Source organism: Pagrus pagrus (assembly GCF_965226575.1).
Source record: "Pagrus pagrus genome assembly, chromosome: 4".
Classification (NCBI taxonomy): domain Eukaryota; kingdom Metazoa; phylum Chordata; class Actinopteri; order Spariformes; family Sparidae; genus Pagrus; species Pagrus pagrus.
Window position 1 is genome coordinate 11,978,559 of NC_140188.1, and position 24,043 is coordinate 12,002,601.

General features: G+C 39.1%; 4 protein-coding genes across 4 annotated transcripts; all 4 read right to left on the reverse strand.

Moving 5' to 3' along the window:
- Positions 1-947: 947 nt before the first annotated feature.
- Positions 948-5,107, reverse strand: LOC311255803 (extracellular calcium-sensing receptor-like; the record flags this gene model as incomplete). Its single annotated transcript, XM_084350453.1, has 9 exons — positions 4,854-5,107; positions 4,320-4,614; positions 4,096-4,182; positions 3,576-3,845; positions 2,836-3,042; positions 2,474-2,743; positions 2,166-2,393; positions 1,961-2,084; positions 948-1,861 (listed from the first exon to the last, which is right to left on the reverse strand). The coding sequence occupies exons 1-9, from the start codon at positions 5,099-5,101 to the stop codon at positions 948-950; spliced, it is 2,643 nt and encodes an 880-aa protein (XP_084206579.1). The 5' UTR covers positions 5,102-5,107.
- Positions 5,108-6,723: 1,616 nt separating this feature from the next.
- On the reverse strand, positions 6,724-10,812 carry LOC311255805 (extracellular calcium-sensing receptor-like; the record flags this gene model as incomplete). The annotated part of the gene is made up of 9 exons (XM_084350455.1): positions 6,724-7,691; positions 7,778-7,901; positions 7,987-8,214; positions 8,434-8,703; positions 8,826-9,032; positions 9,308-9,577; positions 9,760-9,846; positions 9,988-10,282; positions 10,571-10,812. 9 exons carry the CDS (start codon positions 10,810-10,812, stop codon positions 6,778-6,780), a joined length of 2,637 nt encoding a protein of 878 aa, XP_084206581.1. The 3' UTR covers positions 6,724-6,777.
- Positions 10,813-12,191: 1,379 nt separating this feature from the next.
- Positions 12,192-16,408, reverse strand: LOC311255806 (extracellular calcium-sensing receptor-like; the record flags this gene model as incomplete). The annotated part of the gene is made up of 9 exons (XM_084350456.1): positions 12,192-13,105; positions 13,192-13,315; positions 13,413-13,640; positions 14,040-14,315; positions 14,404-14,598; positions 15,041-15,310; positions 15,551-15,637; positions 15,765-16,059; positions 16,299-16,408. The coding sequence occupies 9 exons, from the start codon at positions 16,406-16,408 to the stop codon at positions 12,192-12,194; spliced, it is 2,499 nt and encodes an 832-aa protein (XP_084206582.1).
- A 1,839-nt stretch (positions 16,409-18,247) lies between these two features.
- On the reverse strand, positions 18,248-23,469 carry LOC311255807 (extracellular calcium-sensing receptor-like; the record flags this gene model as incomplete). The annotated part of the gene is made up of 10 exons (XM_084350457.1): positions 18,248-19,161; positions 19,238-19,361; positions 19,510-19,737; positions 20,103-20,378; positions 21,088-21,294; positions 21,942-22,211; positions 22,419-22,505; positions 22,654-22,948; positions 23,099-23,235; positions 23,461-23,469. The coding sequence occupies 10 exons, from the start codon at positions 23,467-23,469 to the stop codon at positions 18,248-18,250; spliced, it is 2,547 nt and encodes an 848-aa protein (XP_084206583.1).
- Positions 23,470-24,043: the final 574 nt, after the last annotated feature.

Genomic DNA, 24,043 nt, shown 5'->3' on the forward strand with positions numbered 1-24,043 from the left:
TTCCATTGTTGTTCAATCATTCACATCACCCATCAGGCCATGGGCTGGGGGCAGGACTTAAAACACATATCAACTTAATTAACTTAATACAACATAGAAAAGTCAAGGTTCAATGCGATGCCTGATCAAGTGTTTCAGCAAATATGAGTCACAAACAATATTATATATTTTGGCAAGCGCTTGCATTTTAACTGCTTTTTTGTGTTCTTAATTATTTATTTACCTACCCAGTTACAGGTACATGTTAACTTGGTTGGGTAGTGCTCCCTACTCCCTACTGGAGTGGTACTGTTGTAAGAATTGGGAGAAGTGGCGAGTCCAGCAGAGGCCGGAGCCTGTGTGAGATAAAACAAAAGCTATGATATGGTAGTTCTGTGAGAACAAGCAGAGCCCTTTAACGATGGACCTTGCTGAACTTACACAGTTTGCTGAAGGGGTAGTAGAAAAGTAGTTATTGGCCTGATTGCCTTATGTATGGTGACACATATACTTAGCTAGGACTACACACTTGTACATTTTCAGTGGGCAAATGTGTGTGTGATTGATGAGTCCATTAAAAGTTTTGTGCTTATAGAATTAAGGTTACCATAACATACCTTCCATACTTCTTGTGGCGTTGTCTCTTAGTATGTGGAAAGTAACTTCGTGAAATTTAAACAACCACAACACACAACAGTCATATAAAACTGTTATAATGTCATTATCAGTGTAAACTGAGGGAAGGCAAAGCCAACTAAATTTTACTGAATATGATTAGGCAAAAGGAAGGCAATAACACATTAATAATCTGTTTCACACTTTCACAAAGACTTTTTATTGTTTCCAGTTTCTTCTGAATTTATTCTATACATTGTAATTATTTCTGAAGTAAAATACCATTTAACTTATTTGTTATATATTTACCAATCCAAGGGCATGTCACAAATTGCATATTGGTTTAGACTAGACTATAAATTTGTCGTACCGCGACCCATGATTGCCTTCTTTGTGTTCATCTCTGGTCGAAATAGGATTATGAAACATTTGGGTCCAAAGAGTGCCACCAAGAGGCCAAAACTGGAGGCCAGGATGGCAAACACCTCAACTGCATCTGCATATTTGCCTGGTGAGTTGACATAAGCAGGGACAAAGGCCACCCACACAGCACAGAAGATCAGCATACTGAAAGTGATGAGTTTGGCCTCATTAAAGTTGTCTGGAAGGTTCCTTGCCAGAAATGCTAACAGGAAGCTGAGGATAGCCAGTAAGCCAATGTAACCCAGTAACACTGCAAAACCAACTGTGGACCCAACTACACACTCATAAACTATCTTGTCATTGTGGTACTGAGTGTTTTTATGAGGAGCTGGTGAGGCAGAGACAAGCCAAGCAGTGCAGATTGCTGCCTGGATAGAAGTGAGAACAATAACTGTTCCTCTCTGCTGCATTGCACCAAACCACTTCAGACTGTCTCCCCCTCCTGGCTTGGAGGCCTTGAACACAGCAAGAACCACCATGGTTTTAACCAAAATACATGAGACACAAAGCACAAAGCTGATCCCAAATGCTGCATGTCTTAACTGGCATGTCCACAGCCTGGGACGGCCAATAAACAGCAGTGAACAGAGAAAGCATAGCTTAAGTGACACCAAAAGTAGGAAACTCAGTTCTGAATTGTTGGCGCGTACAATGGGTGTATGAAGATGATAGGTGAAGATGCCCAGGACAACAGCACAGACACATGTGCCCAGCAATGAAGTGGTTGTCAAACAGATACCCAGAGGCTCATGGAAGGAGAGAAACTCTGTTTTCTTAGCAATGCACTGGTCACGTCGGGGGCTGGACCAGAAGTCCTCAGGACAACTGGTGCAATCCATGGAGTCTGAAAAAAAAAGGAAAGATGGTATTGTAGATCCTTACTGAAGTAAAGATACAAGTTTATGTCCTTAGTAAAATAATATATTAAAGCATAAACACCCACCAGTCTTATTGCTGATCTTTCCCTCAGAACAAGGGATGCAGTCAAAACAGCACACAGGTTCCCCCTTTTTCCTGGCAATGCGGGTACCTGGAGGACAGCTCTCACTGCACACTGAGCGGGGTGGCTATCGGGAAAAAACTTAATCTGTAACTCTATATTATTATCTACAATCCAAAACAAGCATAGGTGTCTGACATAGCATAACCTTGTTTGATTCAAAGTTCCAGAAGATTTTGTCCTCATCAATTGTGAGTTCTTCACCTTTGAAGGCCGACCTTTTGACCTCACCCACATTCTGAACTTTAGTTCTTCCATCAGGGAGCCACAGCCAGTTCATGACATCATAGATCGGTAAGGCATCACCATTCTCATCAAATGACACTTGATCACCAAATGGTGTGGTGAAGTTCACCTGTTGCAAATAATTTACAAGCTATAGGTGGATTATAAACATGAAAATAAACAGCAGCTGTCTTCAAAACATAAAAGGTGGAGTGTAAATTGATAACGCACCTGCCATGGCTCCAGTGTTTGCACAGTTGAACAGCTGTGTCCACTGAAAGGCCCTCTCCCTGGCTTACACTGCAGTATGTCATCAAGTGCATGTGCCAGTGCATACACAGCTTTATAAATATTATACTCAGGCCTGAGATTAGAAACATCCAAAAACTCAGACTCCACACTTTCAATATCTTCCTCTCCAGTGCAAAGAGCACCCCCAGCTTCCAACCAGCTAGATGGATCAAATTTACATTGGAACATGTATTCCCAAAAATGTCTCACCTGAAATACATTAGTAATAAGTCATTATTAACAGAAATTACAATGTATTATTCGTGGAATTTTAGATTAGATTAGATTAAGATAAAATTTACCATGCTATTTCCATAGCTGCCACTGTGATTGTGGTCGGGACGTATTTGTAAGAGGAATTCCCTGAACCCTGGTATTTCACCTCGGCGGACGGCGATGCTTAGTGTGCCGCTAAGGTATGGCATAAGACGGGGTGTCTGTAGCAGAGCAGCTGCTGTCCAAGCTTCACTTGCTATCCACTGCTGCCCTGTAACATTCTGCCTCACCACCTATATTGAGCATTATATAAAATATGTTTTAGATTTCTGTTGAAATGTGCTGTTGAAATTGTCATTCGCTTTTGACAAATATTCTTTTGCTTACAACAATTAAGTATTAATTATGTACTAAGTGCAAGACGTCCAATTTGACATAGGTAAAGTTAAATACTATATGTATCGTCTGCATATGTTCAAAAAGAAGTCCTCATGATGTAAGGTAGATAACCACTTCGTATCGTTTCATACATAATAGGTGGTTTGAGCTTACAACAAGATTAACTTTTAAACAAGTTACTATAAGTTAAGAATTAGAATCATTTATCATGATACATTTTTTAAAATAATGGATTTCTATCCTCGTCCATTTGCTTATTCATGTCTTTTTCAAATATACAATTCTCTAAATCCTGGCTCACAACAGAAGGATGTATTCGCTATGAAATCACAATGCAATGTGTTACCGTGACTAAATCTTTCAGTTCGACATATACAAAGTTGTATAATAACATTAAGTTATAATTAAGTTCTATTTCAAGCCCAACCTCTTCCATGAGGTTAATTGTGTGACCCTCATGTGCAAACACCATGACAACACGAGCTGTGGATTTCTTCATCATATCCACAATTCTCCTTAGTTTAACTGGTTCACTGTCCCTGGGCAAAACCTCTAAGTAAGCCAGACAACCTTCGCCAGAGTCTGCCAGGTCAGATTGGAAGGATTGGGCAACATGGAATCCATAGTCGTCATCACTGACAAGCAAGCCGACCCAAGTCCAGCCAAAGTGTTTCAGAATCTGAATCATAGCACGCACCTAAGTGAATATATTGTTGTGAAGGGATTAGTGCATTGACAAGTATATTCTCATAAAGTGACTTATAACACTAACTTAAATTAATTCAGCTGAAATTATTATTTACATATGCTTCACAATGGAATCACAATTAATTAATGCTATTAAGAGAAAAGTAAAGGTTTGTGTCATGAGGGACAATTTCTACAAGCTTGCTGTACTGCCTGAAACAGGCAAAGTTTGCATTTTAAACTTGGAAATAGTCATTCACCTGGAAAGCATCACTTGGGATTGTTCTAAAGAAGGATGGAAACCGTTTCCGATCACTCAGGCAGGAACATGTGGAAAAATAACTGACCTACAAAGTAATATACAGTTTAAACTCAAGTTACCCATGTCACTGATAACAATAATATATCACTTTTGTAAATGGCATACATTCAAATGCAGTACAAAGAAGTCCAACAATACAAATGTAGGAGATAAAAAACTTACAATGGGCATTTTGTATAAACCTAGCACACCGGAGATGGCAATAGAAGATGTAGAGAATGAATCACCCACAATGCCCAGGACTGGAGGGCTCCCTACACAGTTCTGCTGAAGCAGAAACTGCTCCTCGCGGCCACTTGCCAGTGATAATGCACCACTGAATCCAATAACAAGTGCACCACAATTGTCATATAGACTGTATCCCAGAGTCACATTACGTAGCAGATTGGAGTTGTTGTTGATCTCATTAATAGCAAAGGCCATGCTCATGGCTTGCCTGAACCCTAGAGTATCAAAGCTAACACACAAAGTATCACTATTAACTAAAAAGTAATATGGCTGTATGAGAACTGGGTACATTATACACAAAGACTAAACCTATGTTTATTATACATTTCAGATTTGCAATAATATGCTTTTTAATGGATGTAATATTTATTTCAAAAAGCATCACTTAAACTGTCACGAGAAGTTAAAATACGGAAATGTTCTACCTTTCAAAAGGTTGATGCTGTCTGCTGTGTGTGTGACTCTTACCCTTTGCAGCTTGCCTGTTGTGGCTCCATGGTAAATGTCTGCTCAGGAAAGACAGAGGTGTAGTGGACCTCAAACAGCCCACCTAGAACCACATCGCCAGGCTTGTGCATTTCATTAAGATCAAACTTTCTCCATAGTTTACAGGATGAGGGAAAAGAGGAATAGGCAGTGTATGAAGTTGAGAAGGAGAAAAAAAACAAGGTAAGGTATTGACATAAGATGAAATGTGTAATAAGAAAAGCTCCCATGCCTGCCCTCCTCCCTTCACAACTGTTTGTATTCTTCATACAGGGTTACTTAATTTTATAAGCAGGGCTATGTCATCACCTTTGCATGCTTTCTGTCGCTGTTAAATCATGTTCACCACCCATCAGGGCAAGGGCTACAGGGGCAGGGTAATACACATGTAAACTTAATTGAGTTGATGCAACACACACACACACACACACACACACACACACACACACACACACACACACACACAGTTTATATTTAATGCTATTCCATATCAGCAAGAATTTAAGCAAAGCATAACTCACCTTTTAGTCTTTTCTCAGGTAAGCAACATGTTTTTTCTTTTTCTATATATCGTTTATTCTTTATTTCTCTTGGTATGACACACCCCATATATTTCATTAATAAAACTTGATATTTGTACCATATGTTTGTTGGGTAGTAATGATGAAAGACATAACTAGTACTTTAACATGTTTTAGCCAGAAAAGATGTTTTTCCGAAATGATATTGAGTTTTGTATCTTTGATGTGGTGTAGCTATGTATTACCATCAAGCTTAGGCACAATTAGTTAGAATGTATTATAATTATTATTAGGACGCAATTATTAGAACTTATTATTTGATGTTAGAAGTTTAAAACACAAAATGTAAAACTTTATTTACCACATGACAGAGCCAATATGCTTTCCAAGACAAACCTTAAATGGTTTGGAATATGTGAAATAAATGTGTGGTATATTCATATTTGTCTTCAAAATCTAAGGGAGTGTAGGTTTTTCATTGAATTTTCTATAGAATATAAAGTATTTAATGTTTGCTTCAATTTGATAAATCAGACCAATTGGCCTGGGAACAAAAAATGACAAACTTGCATTATATGCAGATGACAATTTGCTGTTGTTTAAAATCCCAAAACTCAAAATTGTTTACATGAAATATGAGTATTTTCTTGAAAGCATAAGCTAGTTCTGTTCTATTTTCACACAGGCCCCACACTCTACTGGCCTCTTTGGGTATAGCACTGCTCCAATCAAACACACATCTACTGAAAATTTGCGTTTGACACTAGCTAGCCAATAAGGGAATGGCTATCGAGTCTGTGTCTCACTATACATAAGGCAGTAAGGCCATTATCCTATTTTTCTTCAGCAATGGCAGGTTTTCCACTAATTTGATTTCCCCTTGAATGGAGTCAGAGCATCCAGAAGTTTGTCAGGTACCTTCATTCCCCAGCCTAGCCCTTTCCATTTCAGGTGCCTCAGATGAGAACACACAGAGGGCAGCAACCTACAGCTGCCGCCCATTGTGGACTGCAGAATGCTTCCCAAGATGAGATGCTCGCAGTGATACTTCACTGTGATGTTCCGCAGAGATGAAATTGAGCCAGGGACTGAAACTGTTGACTTTCAAGAGGCGCAAGCACTGCATGGTGACCATTGCCCCATCAGTGCAGGAGGACCTCCAGTAAAAAAGGGGCAAAAATTAATCAAGAATCTGTTTCACACAAACACTTTTTATTGTTTTTAGTTTCTTCTGAATTCATTATTTACAGTAAAAACATTTCTGAAATTAAATAGCAGGTTAACTATTTGACAAATATAGGCAGTTTCAAAAGTGTTTCACTGCTGAATGAATTGAAAATAGATATTGGTTTCAACTACTTGAACTTTTTATTGTAAAATGTCTTTTATGACTTTGTGGTACCTCGACCCATGATTGCATTCTTTGTGTTTCTCTCTGGTCTCAACAGGATTATAAAGCATTTTGGTCCAAAGAGTGCCACCAAGAGGCCAAAACTGGAGGCCAAAATAGCAAATACCTCCACTGCATCTGCATATTTACCTGGTGAGTTGACATAAGCAGGGACAAAGGCCACCCACACAGCACAGAAGATCAGCATGCTGAAAGTGATGAGTTTGGCCTCATTAAAGTTGTCTGGAAGGTTCCTTGCCAGAAATGCTAACAGGAAGCTAAGGGTAGCCAGTAAGCCAATGTAACCCAGTAACACTGCAAAACCAACTGTGGACCCAACTACACACTCATAAACTATCTTGTCATTGTGGTATTGAGTGTTTTTATGGGGAGCTGGTGAGGAAGAGACAAGCCAGGCAGTGCAGATTGCTGCCTGAATAGAAGTAAGAACCATAACTGTTCCTCTCTGCTGCATTGCACCAAACCACTTGAGACTGTCTCCACCTCCTGGTTTGGAGGCCTTGAACACAGCCAGAACCACCATGGTTTTCACCAAAATACAGGAGACACAAAGCACAAAGCTGATCCCAAATGCTGCATGTCTTAGCTGGCATGTCCACAGCCTGGGACGGCCGATAAACAGCAGTGAACAGAGAAAGCATAACTTGAGTGACACCAAGAGTAGGAAACTCAGTTCTGAATTGTTGGCGCGTACTATGGGTGTACTACGATGATAGGTGAAGATGGCCAGGACAACAGCACAAATAAATGTGCCCAGCAATGAAGTGGTTGTCAAACAGATACCCAGAGGCTCATGGTAGGAGAGAAACTCTGTTTTCTTAGGAACACAGTGGTCACGCTGGGGGCTGGACCAGAAGTCCTCAGGACAGCTGGTGCACTCCATGGAGTCTGGAAAGCAGGTGAGAAAGATCCTTGCTTTAGTATACAGTTGTTATCCTTAAAGTAAAATAATATATTGAAATATGAACACCCACCAGTCGTATTGCTGATTTTTCCCTCAGAACAAGGGATGCAGTCAAAACAGCACACAGGTTCTCCTTTCTTTCTGGCCATGCGGGTACCTGGAGGACAGCTTTCACTGCACACTGAGCGGGGTGGCTACAGGGAGAAAACTTAATCTGTAACTCTATATTATTATCTACAATCCAAAACAATGACAGGTGTCTTAAAAAGCAGAAATGACCTTGTTTGATTCAAAGTTCCAGAAGATTTTATCTTCATCAATTGTGAGTTCTTCACCTTTGGAAGCCGACCTCTTGACCTCACCCACATTTTGAATTTTAGTTCTTCCATCAGGGAGCCACAGCCAGTTCATGACATCATAGATCGGTAAGGCATCACCATTCTCATCAAATGAGACTTGATCACCAAATGATGTGGTAAAATTGACCTGTTGCAAATAATTTACAATCTACAGATGGATTATAAACATATAAATAAGAAGATTAGCAATACTCTACCCAAACAGAGATGTATCAAATTATTAAAAGATTTACTACAATATCAAGGCACTTTAATCTTTCTTTTATCTTTTTATCTTAGTATTGAGACAACCTAAAATGTATGCTGATATTTTGTTTAGCAGGTATTTTTCAAATGTAAATAGGTGGAGTGTAAATTGATATCACACCTGCCATGGCTTGAGTGTTTGCAAAGTGGCACAGCTGTGTCCACTGAAAGGCCCTCTCCCTGGCTCACACTGCAGCATGTCATCAAGGGCATAGGCCAGAGCATACACAGCCTTGTAAACATTGTACTCTGGCCTTAGGTTAGAAAGATCCAAAAACTCAGTCTTCACACTTTCAATATCTTCCTTACCAGTACACCGTGTTCCACCAGCTTCCACCCAACCTGCTGGGTCAAATTTACATTGAAACGTGTATTCCCAAAACTGTCTCACCTGAAATGTAGTGTATTATATAGTCACATTTGACAGAAATAACATTATTATTATTATTATTATTATTATTATTATCATCATTATTAATTAATTAACTTCATATGGTAAAATTGAAATCTCACCATGTTATTTCTATAGTTACCGTTGTCATTTTGGTCAGGACGCATTTGTAGGAGGAATTCCCTGAACCCTGTTATTTCTCCTCGCCGGATGGCTATGCCCAGTGTGCCGCTCAGGTACGGCATGAGCCGGGGTGTTTGTAGCACAGCAGCTGATGTCCAAGCTTCGCTTGCTATCCACTGCTGGCCTGTCACATTCTGCCTCACAACCTGTGTAGAGCATTGTATATAATATATGTTTTAGACTTTTGTTTCAAAAAGACATTCTGCTTCATAGCAAATATTTATTTGTCTATAACAATTATTCTCTATGGCATGCAATGCAAGATGTCCAATTTAATATAGAGTCTGCATGCTGTGTATGTTAAAAACTGTAGTCAATGAACTCTACTTGTCACAATACAATATGTTACTGTAACTGATTGGTAAAAGATAAGGTTGTATTATAATATTAAATTCCAATAAAGTTCTATTTCAAGCCCAACCTCTTCCATGAGATGAATCATGAGACCCTCATGTGCGAACACCATGACCACACGAGCTGTGGATTTCTTTATCACATCCACAATCATCTTTAGTCCTGCTTGGTCATTATCCCAAGGCAAAACCTCTAAGTAAGCCAGACAACCTCCACCAGACTGAGTCAGGTCTGATTTGAAGGATTGGGCAACATGGAGTCCATAGTCATCATCACTGACCAGCAGGCCAACCCAAGTCCAGCCAAAGCGTTTCAGAATCTGAATCATAGCACGCACCTAAGTGAATATATTGTTGTGAAGGGATTAGTACAAAGATGAGTATTTTCTCTTGTAATGACATACCACTAACTTAAATTATTGCAGCATAGATTATATAATTAAAATGTTTCCCAATTTTTACAAGCTTGCCGTACTGCTTGAAACAAACATAGTTTGTAGTTGTCAACTCGGTGACTCACCTGGAAAGCATCACTTGGGATTGTTCTGAAGAAGGATGGAAACTGCTTCTGATCACTCAAACAGGAACACGTGGCAAAATAACTCACCTACAATGAAGCATACAATATTAATTAATGTCGACCCATTCAAAATGTGTTCATGTTTCAGCAATCACTTTTAAAATGGCTTTTATTCAAGTTCAGTAGATACAAGTCAACAATACAAAAAATAGGAAATAGGAAACTTACAATGGGCATTTTGTATAAACCTAGCACACTGGAGATGGCAATAGAAGATGTAGAGAATGAATCACCCACAATGCCCAAGACTGGAGGGCTCCCTACACAGTTCTGCTGAAGCAGAAACTGTCTCTCTCGACCACTTGCCAGTGATAATGCACCACTGAATCCAATAACAAGTGCACCACAGTTATCATAAAGACTGTATCCAAGAGTCACATTAGGGAGCAGATTAGAATTGTTGTTGATCTCATCAATAGCATAGACCATGGTCATGGCTTGCCTCAACCCTGGAATGTCAAAGCTAAAACACAAAATATTATTTTTAACTAAAAAGTAATATGGCTTTGTAAAATCTGGGTAGAAATACAAAACACTAAACCTGTGTCATTTGCATATTACACAGTGACAATGACATATATTTTATGGATGGATTTTACTATTCGAAAAGCATCACTTAAACTGTCACAAGATTACTAATGTTTCATAAGTATTTCTGCACAGTGATGTTTTCTTCCTTGAATTAATTATCTGTTTAGACAGCACATTTTGCACAGATTAGTGTTGTCTGCTGTATGTGTCTGAAACTTACCCTTTGCAGCTTGCCTGCTCTGGCTCCGAGGTAAATGTCTGCTCAGGGAAGACAGAGCTGTAGTGGACCTCAAACAGCCCACCGAGAACCACATCGCCAGGTTTGTGCATTTCATTAAGATTAAACCTTCCCCATAATTTACAAGATGACGGAAAAGAGGAAGAAGCAAAGCAAAAAGCGGAGGAAGAGAAAAGAAACAAGATAAAGTAGATACAAACATATGTGTCAATAAAAGCTCCCATAACTGCCCTCCTCCCTTCACAGCTATTTCTTTTCTTCATACAAGTTTACTTAATTTATATGCAGGGCTTGGTCATCCCCTTTGCACCATTTGTCATGATGTTTCATCATTCACACCAGCCATTTGTGTATGGGCTAAGGGGGAAGGACATAATACACATATAAAGTAATTTATGTCATAATAACATGGAAAAGTTAACGTAAAATTCTTTGCCATGTCAAAACGTTTTTCAACAAATATAATCCACAAACCATATGAAATCCATGGTGTCAGTTATTTAAATAGATTTCACAATTGGTTGATTTTATTTTGCCAGATTTACACCTGGCCAGGGACTATAGACAAAAAATAGCGTCTTGGCTAATTCTGCCATGTTTGCCATTATGTTCATATGCACTGTCCCTGAGAAATTAAGCGACAAAAAAATACTTGCATTGAGTCCGTTGCAGTCCTTTTGTACTCCTTTTCTGTCAGTTGCTCAAGATTTTTTGTTTCTCTTTTTTTTTGTAATTGTATGTTAATTCTCTTGCTATTCCTCATTAGATTTTGCCAATAAAAATGTATATCTGTACCATGTGTATGTTGGGTAGTTTCATACGGAGACCCTTGAGGGTCATATCGGGAATAGTTTTCGTGGCTAGCTAGGGCATACAGGCTAGCTGTCTGCTGCCACCGGGCTGCACTGTCACTGCTCCGCCACCCAGCCTATTTACCATAGGTAGAGCAGACAGGCTGTGTGAAGAGTGGCTCCGGAGGACGAATGACCTCAACAGGAACAGCAGAGGTCCAGGGGAGAGGCTGAAGAGGTCTGTGTGCTTGATCCATAACAATGTGGCTCAGAGGAACTGAATGGAAGAAATGTATGTGAGGGAACGCAAAATATTTCCTGAAAAAAAATCCCCAGTATGAGCTTGAGGGGGCCCCTTAGTTTCACATCATCTTCTTGTAATGCTTGAAGGTGTGGATCATAATCGACTTACCCATAACCATATTTTGTTCCGGGCTGGGGTTCAATAGAGATTTGTCTTAGCTTAACTTAAGCTGGTGCTGATGCTTCCTGCTGCTTTTCTCGACTTTAGGCATTCCTTAGTTACATGGAATAAGGCTGAAAGTGAGGCAAAGCTTTTCAAGGTCTTCAAAATCCATTAGAATGTCATCAGGCAAGAAATGGGCAATAACACAGAATCAGTTTCACATAAACATTTCTTTATTGCTTTGAGTCCCTCTTAATTTATTATTTACAGTGAAAACATTCCTGAAGTTAAACAGCAGGTTACTTGTTTTTTATACTGTACATTGGAAAGTTCATGGAAGGTATCTATTGAATTAATGTAGAATATTCGTCCAAACAAGTTGATCATTTTCCTGTAACTGTTACTTTTATGACTTGGTGGTGCCCCGGCCCATGATTGCTTTCTTTGTGTTTCTCTCTGGTCTGAGCAGGATTATGTAACATTTTGGTCCAAATAGTGCCAACAAGAGGCCAAAACTGGAGGCCAAGATAGCAAATACCTCCACCGCATCTGCATATTTGCCTGGAGAGTTGACATAAGCAGGCACAAAGGCCACCCACACAGCACAGAAGATAAGCATACTAAAAGTGATGAGTTTGGCCTCATTAAAGTTGTCTGGAAGGTTCCTTGCCAGAAATGCTAACAGGAAGCTAAGGGTTGCTAGTAGGCCAATATAACCTAATAACACAGCAAAACCAACTGTGGACCCAACTATACACTCGTAAACTATCTTATCATTGTGGTATTGAGTGTTTTTATGGGGAGCTGGTGAGGAAGAGACAAGCCAAGCAGTGCAGATTGCTGCCTGAATAGAAGTAAGAACAATAACTGTCCCCCTCTGCTGCACTGTACCAAACCACTTCAGACTGGCTCCCCCTCCTGGCTTGGAGGCCTTAAAAACAGCCAGAACCACCATGGTTTTAACCAAAATACATGAGACAGAAAGCACAAAGCTGATCCCAAATGCTGCATGTCTCAGCTGGCACGTCCACAGTCTGGGGCGGCCGATAAAGAGCAGTGAACACAGAAAGCATAGCTTAAGTGACACCAAGAGCAGGAAACTCAGTTCTGAATTATTAGCGCGTACCATAGGTGTTTGTCGGTGATAGGTAAAGATGCCCAGGGTGATAACACAGAAAAATGTGCCCAGCAACGATGCAGCTGTCAAGCAGATACCCAGAGGCTCATGGTATGAGAGAAACTCTGTCTTCTTAGGAACACAGTGGTCACGCTGGGTGCTGGACCAGAAGTCCTCTGGACAACTGGTGCACTCCATAGAGTCTATGAAAAAGGGGAAGATGATGAGGTACATTCTTGGTGTACAATCTCTTTAACATAAAAGAAAAACTTTGAACATGAGCACCCACCAGTTTTATTACTGATCTTTCCCTCAGAACAGGGGATGCAGTCAAAACAGCACACAGGTTCCCCCTTTTTTCTGGCCATGCGGGTACCTGGAGGACAGCTCTCACTGCAAACTGACTGGGGTGGCTATAGGGAGAAAAATAAATCTGTAACTCCACATTATTATTGACTGCTAAGATCTACAGTGAACAACTGGGGAAGTTGTCTGAAAAGCAAAACTGACCTTGTTCAATTCAAAATTCCAGAAGATTTTGTCCTCATCAATTGTGAGTTCTTCACCTTTGTGGTCAGATCTCTTGACCTCACCCACATTCTGAACTTTAGTTCTTCCATCAGGGAGCCACAGCCAGTTGACAATATCATAGATTGGTAAGGCATCACCATTCTCATCAAATGACACTTGATCACCAAATGGTGTGGTGAAGTTGACCTTTTGCAAGTAATGTACAAGCTACAATTGGATGATATAAATTAAAATAAACGGATAATGAGTGCAGTAGAGTCCAGCCGAAGGGAGGTTTATCCAACTGTTTAAACGATTAGCAACAAAATCAGGACCTTTTGTTATCTTTTCAAAGATAAACATCAGTATTGAGACAGCCTGAATTTCAGTCTGTTTTTTGTCTAACTAGCTCTTTTTATTCTACTCTTTGCAATGATAATAATTTACTTTTGAAGGAAAGCAGTTAAATTAATAGCTGGAATACCAATGTCATTTTTACAAAATGTGGGTTTTTTTTTCATACTAATACTTTCAGAATCAAAATTAAAGTCAGTACAAGGTATGTACCTCAAAGTGTAGCGGCTGTTTTCAAAACATAAAAAGGTGGAGTGTAAATTGATATCACACCTGCCATGGCTCCAGTGTTTGCAAAGTAGCACAGCTGTGCCCGCTAAAAGGCCCTCTCCCTGGCTCACACTGCAGCATGTCACTGAGCGCATAGGCCAGAGCATACACAGCTTTGTAAATATTATACTCAGGCCTGAGGTTAGAGAGATCCAAAAACTCAGTCTCCACACTTTCAATATCTTCCTCTCCAGTGCACAGTGCTCCTCCAGCTTCCAACCAACCTGCTGGAGGTGGTACAAATCTACACTGAAATGTGTATTCCCAAAACTGCCTCACCTAAAAAGTAGTGTATGGAAAAAAAAAATAATGGTAGAGATTACAAAATAACATTAGTTAAGATACATTTTTAAGATTGAAGTCTTACCATACTATTTCCATTGTCATGGTCAGGATGCATTTGTAATAGGAATTCCCTGAGCCCTGGTATTTCTCCTCGGCGGATGGCAATGCCCAGTGTGCCGCTCAGGTATGGCATGAGACGGGCTGTTTGGAGCACAGCAGCTGATGTCCAAGCTTCACTTGCAATCCACTGCCGGCCAGTCACATTCTGCCTCATCACCTGAGTAAAACATATGAGACAAGCTATCTAATCTATCTGTAAACTAAGACAAAGAAGCAATCATTATAATTGCATTTTTTCATGCATAATACATAATTTGGGGCTCTCTCAAAATGCATAACTGAAGTTGACAACAAGCTTCCATTTGTTGGTAAGGTTCCCTTTATCACCCAACAAATATATAATATATAATGATATAATTATTAGAATAATTTATTACACTTTTCACTCTTTATGAGTTGTCCATTCAAACCCACTAATATACAAATAGTACAAGCACAATTCACATGTACACATGTAACATCTTCAATTTGACCTGATGACATTTTTCAGGGAGCTGAAATTTTATTTTATTGATTAAAACTGATGATCATTCATATGCTTTTGTTGAGATGTTGTCATTCGTAAAATCATAGATTTCTAAGTTATATTTAACTCCAACCTCTTCCATTAGATGAATCATGTGGAACTCATGTGCAAACACCATTACCACACGAGCCGTGGATGTCTTTATCAAATGTACAATCCTCCTGAGTTCACTTGGGTCACTGTCCCAGGGTAAAACCTCTAAGTAGGCCAGACAACCTCCACCAGACTGAGCAAGGTCAGATTGGAAGGATCGAGCAACATGGAGTCCATAGTCGTCATCACTGACCAGCAGGCCGACCCAAGTCCAACCAAAGTGCTTTAATATCTGAATCATAGCACGCACCTAAGTGAATGGTGTGAAGGGATAATTGAACAGAAAATAATATTATTTTAAAATTGCATACACAACAAACCAATACAAGGTATACAATTTATATTTTAAAGCTTCACAATGGAGTCTCAATTAATTAATCCTATTAAGAGAAAAGAAAAGGTTTTGGTCATGACGTCATCACTTCTACAAGCTTGCTGTACTGCCTGAAACAAACATATATAGTTTGCAAATCTCAATTTAGTGATTCACCTGGAAAGCATCACTTGGAATTGTTCTAAAGAAGGATGGAAACCGTTGCCGATCACTCAGGCATGAACATGTGGAAAAATAACTTACCTATAAGGAAACATACAGTAGAAACTGTCATGTAACTCAGACACCAATGGAGATTTTTATATTATTTCAATAATTTATTAAAGATAGCAAAAATGCAACACAAGAAAAGATATGACAGGAAACTTACAATTGGCATTTTGTATAAACCTAGCACATTTGAGGTAGCAATAGAAAACGTAGAGGGGGAATCACCCACAATCCCCAGGACTGGAGGGCTCCCTACACAGTTCTGCTGAAGCAGAAACTGCTCCTCTCGGCCGCTTGCCAGTGATAATCCAGCACTGAATCCAACAACAAGTGCACCACAGTTGTCATATAGACTGTATCCCAGAGTCACATTAGGTAGCAGATTGGAGCTTTTGTTGATTTCATCAATAGTAAAGGCCATGGTCATGGCATGCCTGAACCCTAGAGTGTCAAAGCTAACACACAAAGTATCACTATTAACCACTAAAATGCAATATGGCATCATGGGAACTAAGTAGATTTGTACAAAAAAAATAAAATAAAATATCTACAGTTGTATTAATAACAATACACAATCACAATAGTGTACTTTATATAGATGTATTTTAACATTTCAAAAGCATTGCTAAACTGTCACAAAAAGCTAAATTGAATTTTTAATTGGAATTTCAGCACAGTAGGTTGTATTCCTTACCCTTTGCAACTGGGCTGTTGTGGCTCTGAGGTAAATGTCCACTCGGGAAAAACAGAGCTGTAGTGGACCTCAAACAGCCCACCTAGAACCACATCGCCCGGTTTGTGCATTTCGATATGATAAAACTTTCTCCATAACTGACAGGATAAGGGAAAAGAGGAAGATGCAGAACAGAAGGAAGAGATGGAAAAAAGGAGGACATACCAGCCAAGAAAAGCTCCCATAACTGCCCTCCTCCCTCACAACTGGTGTCACAACGGTTTCTATTTGTCATAAGAGGTTACTTCATTTTATAAGCATGCGGGGCTATGTCATCCTCTTTGCATTCTTTCCGTCATTGTTATACTTTTCAATGACCCAAGAGAGCTGAAACTGCCAAAAAAAAGATAGAATAAATGGCTTGATAAATAAAATGAAATATACCATGAATCCACTAAAGTAATATTAAAATAAATGCAGGTATTAATTAATTCATTAAAATTGACTTAAATTGATATTTCTGTTTGCCTTTGCTCCTGTATTTATTTACTTTCCTTATTAACTGTATTTTCCTTTTCATTAATTTATTAATTTTAAAAAATATTCATTTATTTTCAAGTTTTTATTGGTGTGTGAGTTTCTGTATTATTTTCTCCTTGCATTTTTCCCCTAATGATTTCCAAAAACATATTCATTTCTCTGATTTCTTTTTAAATTTCCCTATGCCTTTCTGCCTCATTATACAAGTTTCAGTCACAAATTATCATCTTTTTCTTCAGAAATCAAAGGGGATTGTGGTCCACATAATTAGAAAGGTTATATTAAGAATAATGTCTTTGTAAGTATTTGAATAGTATAAATACATTTACCACTCCTTGTTTAGCTAGTCAAATTGTATTTACTGCAGAGATTGTCTGGTTACGAAACCCTTCATGAATGTAACACCAAACTGCTGCATCAAAACAATTTTATTTCTCTTAACGCTGAAAAAACACAAGTGATAGTATTGTGGGGAAATACCCATTTGTAGTGCTTACAAAGTGTAGGTTTCAAAGGTTAGAAAAAAAATGCTTTAGGCTTTTGGGATTTCATGCTGTTCAAGCTTTCACGGAATTGTTTGTCATATTGGGATCCCTTATAGAGGTCTGCAACCCGACCTGAGACCTACAGAACCTGAGGCCTGACCTCGGGCGAGGGCCCGGGTCGGGCCAGGCTCCGTGCTCTCTCTCTCTCTCTGTCAGCCATGGAAGAACTGAGGCACAAGATAGCGAAAGGGGAGCTAATTAAAATCCCAAACGAGAATGGGGAAACTAGTCTGTTGGAGTACTTTGACTTGACTGTCGAGAGTAACACCAGAGAGTAGACAGGAAATGTGCTTCATTGCCAAGATTTTAAAATATGATAGCATGAAGACCGGGACATCCTCCCTCCTTTGGGTTTAGACTCAAATGTTGCGCTACAGTCGGGCTTATTGTCGGGTCAGGCCTCTACGTCATGAGCAGTTCATGGGCACAGGCTTAATTTTTCATCCCTAAATGTTTCCCTTAATGTGTCAGACTGGTTTAAATGAATTACGAATATTAATCTTAAAAGCATAAGATGGCGTTGATTCCTCTCACTGCTTTTCACTTACTTCAGTTAAAGTAGCTACCAAAAAGTTGAAATGGTAATTCATGGGGAACCTGTTTGGATGACTACAAAAGTCACATAAAAAGTGGTTTCATTTCATCGGTGAGATTTAGTCAGGTGTACACCCAGGCAAAGCCTTTAATAGACACAAGGGCAATGAAGTAAGAATTTGTTTCACACACAAAAACATTTATTTCCTGCAGTTTGTTTTTAATCTCTTTTCTCAAATATCAAAGTTAAAAAGCAGGTTACTTATTTGTTATATATTGGCCATCCCATGAGCAAATCACTACTGAATGACTGGTTCAGACCAGTTGATCATGTTACTTCAACTGTTGCTTTTATGACTTGGTGGTACCTCGACCCATGATTGCCTTCTTTGTATTCCTCTCTGGTCTCAGCAGGATAATGAAACATTTGGGTCCAAACAGTGCCACCAAGAGACCAAAACTGGAGGCCAGGATGGCAAATACTTCCACCGCATCTGCATATTTGCCTGGTGAGTTGACATAAGCAGGGACAAAGGCCACCCACACAGCACAGAAGATCAGCATGCTGAATGTGATGAGTTTGGCCTCATTAAAGTTGTCTGGCAGATTCCTCGCCAGAAATGCTAACAGGAAGCTAAGGGTTGCTAGTAAGCCAATGTAACCCAGTAACACTGCAAAACCAACCGTGGACCCAACTACACATTCATAAACTATCTTGTCATTGTGGTATTGAGTGTTTTTATGGGGAGCTGGTGAGGCAGAGACAAGCCAAGCAGTGCAGATTGCTGCCTGGATAGCAGTAAGAACCATAACTGTCCCTCTCTGCTGCATTGCACCAAACCACTTGAGACTGGCTCCCCCTCCTGGCTTGGAGGCCTTGAACACAGCCAGAACCACCATGGTTTTAACCAAAATGCACGAGACTGAGAGCACAAAGCTGATCCCAAATGCTGCGTGTCTTAACTGGCATGTCCACAGCCTGGGGTGGCCAATAAACAGCAGTGAGCACAGGAAACATAACTTGAGAGACACCAAGAGCAGGAAACTCAGTTCTGAATTATTTGCGCGTACCATAGGTGTGCTGCGATGATAGGTGAAGATGCCCAGGACAACAGCACAGAAAAATGTCCCCAGTAACGAGGTGGTTGTCAAGCAGATTCCCAGAGGCTCATGGTAGGAGAGATACTCTGTTTTCTTTGAAACACAGTGGTCATGCTGGGTAGTGGACCAGAAGTCCTCTGGACAACTGGTGCACTCCATGGAGTCTGTGAAAATAGGGAAATCTTGAGATATATCTTTATTCATACCTCCAAGCATCACTGTTTTAAACTGTATACTAACCAGTCTCATTACTGATTTTTCCCTCAGAACAAGGGATGCAGTCAAAACAGCACACAGGTTCCCCTTTCTTTCTGGCCATGCGGGTACCTGGAAGACAGCTTTCACTGCACACTGAGCGGGGTGGCTGTCGGGAGAAAAATAAATATCTGTTATTCTACACTACTTTGCACTGCTACAGTGTAGGGAGAACAATAAAATTGTAACTCCATATCATTGTACACTGCTCAGATCTACAGTCCAAAATAAAGGTTTTCTGAAAAATCAAATATAACCTTTTTTGATTCGAAATTCCAGAAGATTTTGTCTTCATCAATTGTGAGTTCTTCACCTTTGAAGGCCGACCTCTTAACCTGACCCACATTCTGAACTTTAGTTCTTCCATCAGGGAGCCACAGCCAGTTCATGATATCGTAGATTGGTAAGGCATCACCATTCTCATCAAATGACACTTGATCACCAAATGGTGTGGTGAAGTTGACCTTTTGCAGGTAATTTAAAACCTATAAATGGATTGCAGGAATATTGAAGAAAAAATTATAATGACTGTGATATATCTGGACTCCACCCAGACCCTTTTTTAAAAAATGTTTTTAAAGTTTTATCTCATTATTAAGACACCCTGAAATTCAGACTGTTGTTTTTTCTGGTTTAATAGCAATTGATGTCTAACAAAATAGGAAAGTGTTTTCTCCTGCTATGCTGGATTAAATATTTTTCTTTTAGGAAAAAATAATGGAATCAGTATCCAGTTTACCAATTTTGGTTATAATATTCTTTACTTACAAAACAACATTCAGTAAGGACCTCAGGGTGTTGCAGCTTTTTTTCAAAACATAAACAGGTGGAGTGTAAATTGATATCACACCTGCCATTGTTCCAGTGTTTGCAAAGTGGCACAGCTGTGCTTGCTGAAAGGCCCTCTCCCTGGCTCACACTGCAGCATGTCATCAAGGGCATAGGCCAGAGCATACACAGCTTTGTAAATATTATACTCAGGCCTGAGGTTAGAAAGATCCAAAAACTCAGTCTCCATACTTTCAATATCTTCCCCTCCAGTGCAGAGAGCACCACCAGCTTCAACCCAACCTGCTGGAGGTGGTGCAAATCTACACTGAAATGTGGATTCCCAAAACTGCCTCACCTGAAATGTAGTGTATAATAAAGTCAATATTATCAGCAATTACAATATATTATTAATTATTGATCGTTAATATTTATCTTTTTTTTTCTATCAAATTGTACCGTTAACCTCAGATGTACACTTTTTGTCATATGTGACTTGTTCTTTATATCATTCCAGTTATCATGACTTTGTCAATCAGTTTGTTCCTAATGATTTCATAATATATCATTTTATGTTTTTTTTATTATTGCTTTTTAAAAATACCAATGTGTTGGGGTCAAAAGCACCCAGTTTCACTAATGAAGTTTTAATTGATGGAACTATGTATTGATTCATTAATTAATTGAAGGGTCCCAGGTGGAGTAGGGGTCCTCTGTCAGTCATATTGTAGGAGACAGACACGGATGCAGCAGACAGTTTAGAAAGGGGCAACGCTTGAAGGACTGTGGGATGATATCAATTATTTTATAGGGAGGTCAAAATGACACTGGCTAGCTTCAACATATAACTATTACATAAGTAATGTTTACATGTAAGAACTGACAACTATATGATACCACAATCTAAAATGTGTATTCAATAAAAGTATTTATTTTGATTTGACACGATATGCAAATTAACTCCTCAACTATTTATTTTACATTTTGTTATTACGGTTGTTTTTACAGTGCTTTATTCTTTGGTCATCCTTCTAAATATGTTTGTAGACTGAGGGCTGAACTCTTACCATGCTATTTCCATAGTTGCTACTATCAATTTGGTCAGGACGTATCTGTAAGAGGAATTCCTTGAATCCTGGTAATTCTCCTCGGCGGATGGCGATGCCCAGTGTGCCGCCCAGGTACGGCATGAGGCGGGGGGTCTGCAGCACAGCCGCTGTTGTCAAGGCTTCACTTGCTATCCACTGCCGGCCTGTCACATTCTGCCTCACCACCTGTGTATAGCAATATAAAATATATGTTTCAGACTTTTGTTGCAAAAAGTAGTGTGCTTTTTGACAAATATTTGTACTCCTCTGTTTAGCTTTTTTTAATGTCATATAAGCACAGATCTAAACAAGTTATCGGGAGCAAAATGATTTAACAATCTAAGAAAAAGATGCATTCGCTGTAAAGTAAGGTAAATTCTCTTTTTTTCATACATAATGGATTTGATTTGGCCTGCATGAAAATGCATAATTTAAGTTTATAACTATTTTTTGTACTTATTTTTTGTTAGCTTCACTTTATAACCTTTAATTTAATTTTATTAGAATAACGTTTTATTCCTTTTACTGTTAAGGACTGGTCCTTTCATGCCAGAACACTGATGGGAACTTGATGCTGTATTTAAATATTTCAAGTTACAGCAAACTCTTCTACAGCCTGAAATCTTTGACATCTACTCAGGTAACAATATCAAACAATATGGCCTGATGAAGAGCTAACTGGAACTGAAATTCGCTGTTGTAGATCATTTTGCTTGATTGAAAGTGATGATTATTGACAAGATTTTGCTAGAGAATGAAGACACAAACACACCAAAAATTCATCATATTTCTTGAATCATGTATTTCTAAATTACATTATATTTAATTCCAACCTCATCCATTAGATGCATCATGTGGAACTCATGTGCGAACACCATGATCACACGAGCCGTCGATGTCCTTATCAAATGTACAATCCTCCTGAGTTCACTTGGGTCACTGTCCCAGGGTAAAACCTCTAAGTAGGCCAGACAACCTCCACCAGACTGAACCAGGTCAGATTGGAAGGATCGAGCAACATGGAGTCCATAGTCGTCATCACTGACCAGCAGGCCGACCCAAGTCCAACCAAAGTGCTTTAATATCTGAATCATAGCACGCACCTAAGTGGATATTTATTATTTCAATTTGATGTGCAACCTACCTTAATTCACATACATTATATATTCAAATGCATTTCACAATTGAATCACAAGTAATTAATCCCATTAAAAGAAAGGTTTGGTGTCTTCGTGACAATTTCTACAAGCTTGCTGTACTGCATGAAACTTACATAGTTTGCAGTTTTCAACTTGGTAATAGTGACTCACCTGGAAAGCATCACTTGGGATTGTTCTAAAGAAGGATGGAAACCGTTGCCGATCACTCAGACAGGAACATGTGGAGAAATAACTCACCTACAGAGAAACATACAGTATAAACTCAAGTCAGACCCAGTCAAAGTAAGATAATGTTTCAGCAGTGAATCATTTTTTAATATGGACTAAATTTATGTAGCATAAATACAAATGCAACCATCTAAATGAGAAGGGTAAATAAACTTACAATGGGCATTTTGAATAAACCTAGCACAATGGAGGTAGCAATTGAAAATGTAGAGTAGGAATCACCCACAATCCCCAGGACAGGAGGGCTCCCTACACAGTTCTGCTTAAGCAGAAACTGCTCCTCGCGGCCACTTGCCAGTGATAATCCAGCACTGAATCCAACAACAAGTGCACCACAGTTATCATAAAGACTGTATCCCAGAGTCACATTAGGTAGCAGATTGAAGTTTTTGTTGATCTCATCAATAGTAAAGGCCATGCTCATGGCATGCCTGAACCCTAGAGTGTCAAAGCTAACACACAAAATATCACTATTAACCACTAAAGCGTAATTTCCTCTGTGAAAACTCAATAAATACAGAATAAAAGATTGCAAAATATCACATGAAAATGTATATTATCCATAAGCACATCCATCAGCACAGTAACATGTTCTTCCTTACCCTTTGCACCTGGGCTGTTCTGGCTCTGAGGTAAATGTCCACTCAGGGAAGACAGAGCTGTAGTGGACCTCAAACAAACCACCTAGAATCAAATCACCAGGCTTGTGCATTTCATTAAGGTGAAACTTTCTTCGTAACTTACAAGATAAGGGAACAGAGGAAGATGCAGAGGGTACAGAGGAGGAATAGAAAAAAAACAAGATATGGTACAGAGACAAGAGGAAATGTATTTTGGGAAAAGCTCCCATGACTGCACTCCTCCTTCCACAACTGCTTGTATTTTTCATACAATGTCACGTCATTTTATATGCACAGCTATGACATCCCCTTTGCGTCCTCTCCATCACTGTTTAAACATTTACACCACCCATCAGGGCACAGGCTATGTGGGCAGAACATAATACACATACACAAACAATACTAGTATAACATAAAATAAAAAGTGTAAAAGAAAAAAAAATGTCAGTAAATAGAAACCATGAACCATAGTGTATAGTTTGTAAATCACTTTAATGTTTGTTGTTAATAGACCCTTAATTAATATTACACCATGCAAGACCTGTCCCATACAAATAATCTTATTTCTCTTAGAGCTGATAAAATAAATGTGATATTATTGAGTGGAAATACTTGCAAAAAAACAAAACAACATTTTACAGTGTGGATTTTACAACAATGGTGACATAGTTGTCCTATCTCCTTATTTCTGTTTGCTCACTCACAGATGACACTCATCATAAAGGTATCAATCCGGGAATTAAAAGTCACAAAATCACTTTTTATGCAGATTGCATTTTGCTCTTTGTCAAAGATGCAAAAACTCTATACATGATGTAATTATCTAGATGCTCATCTGGTGTCAATTTAATAGCAACTTGGATGATCCCAGCATTTGCCTTTCAGGCTGTCTTATTATTATATTGCCTTATTTGAATATATAAACAT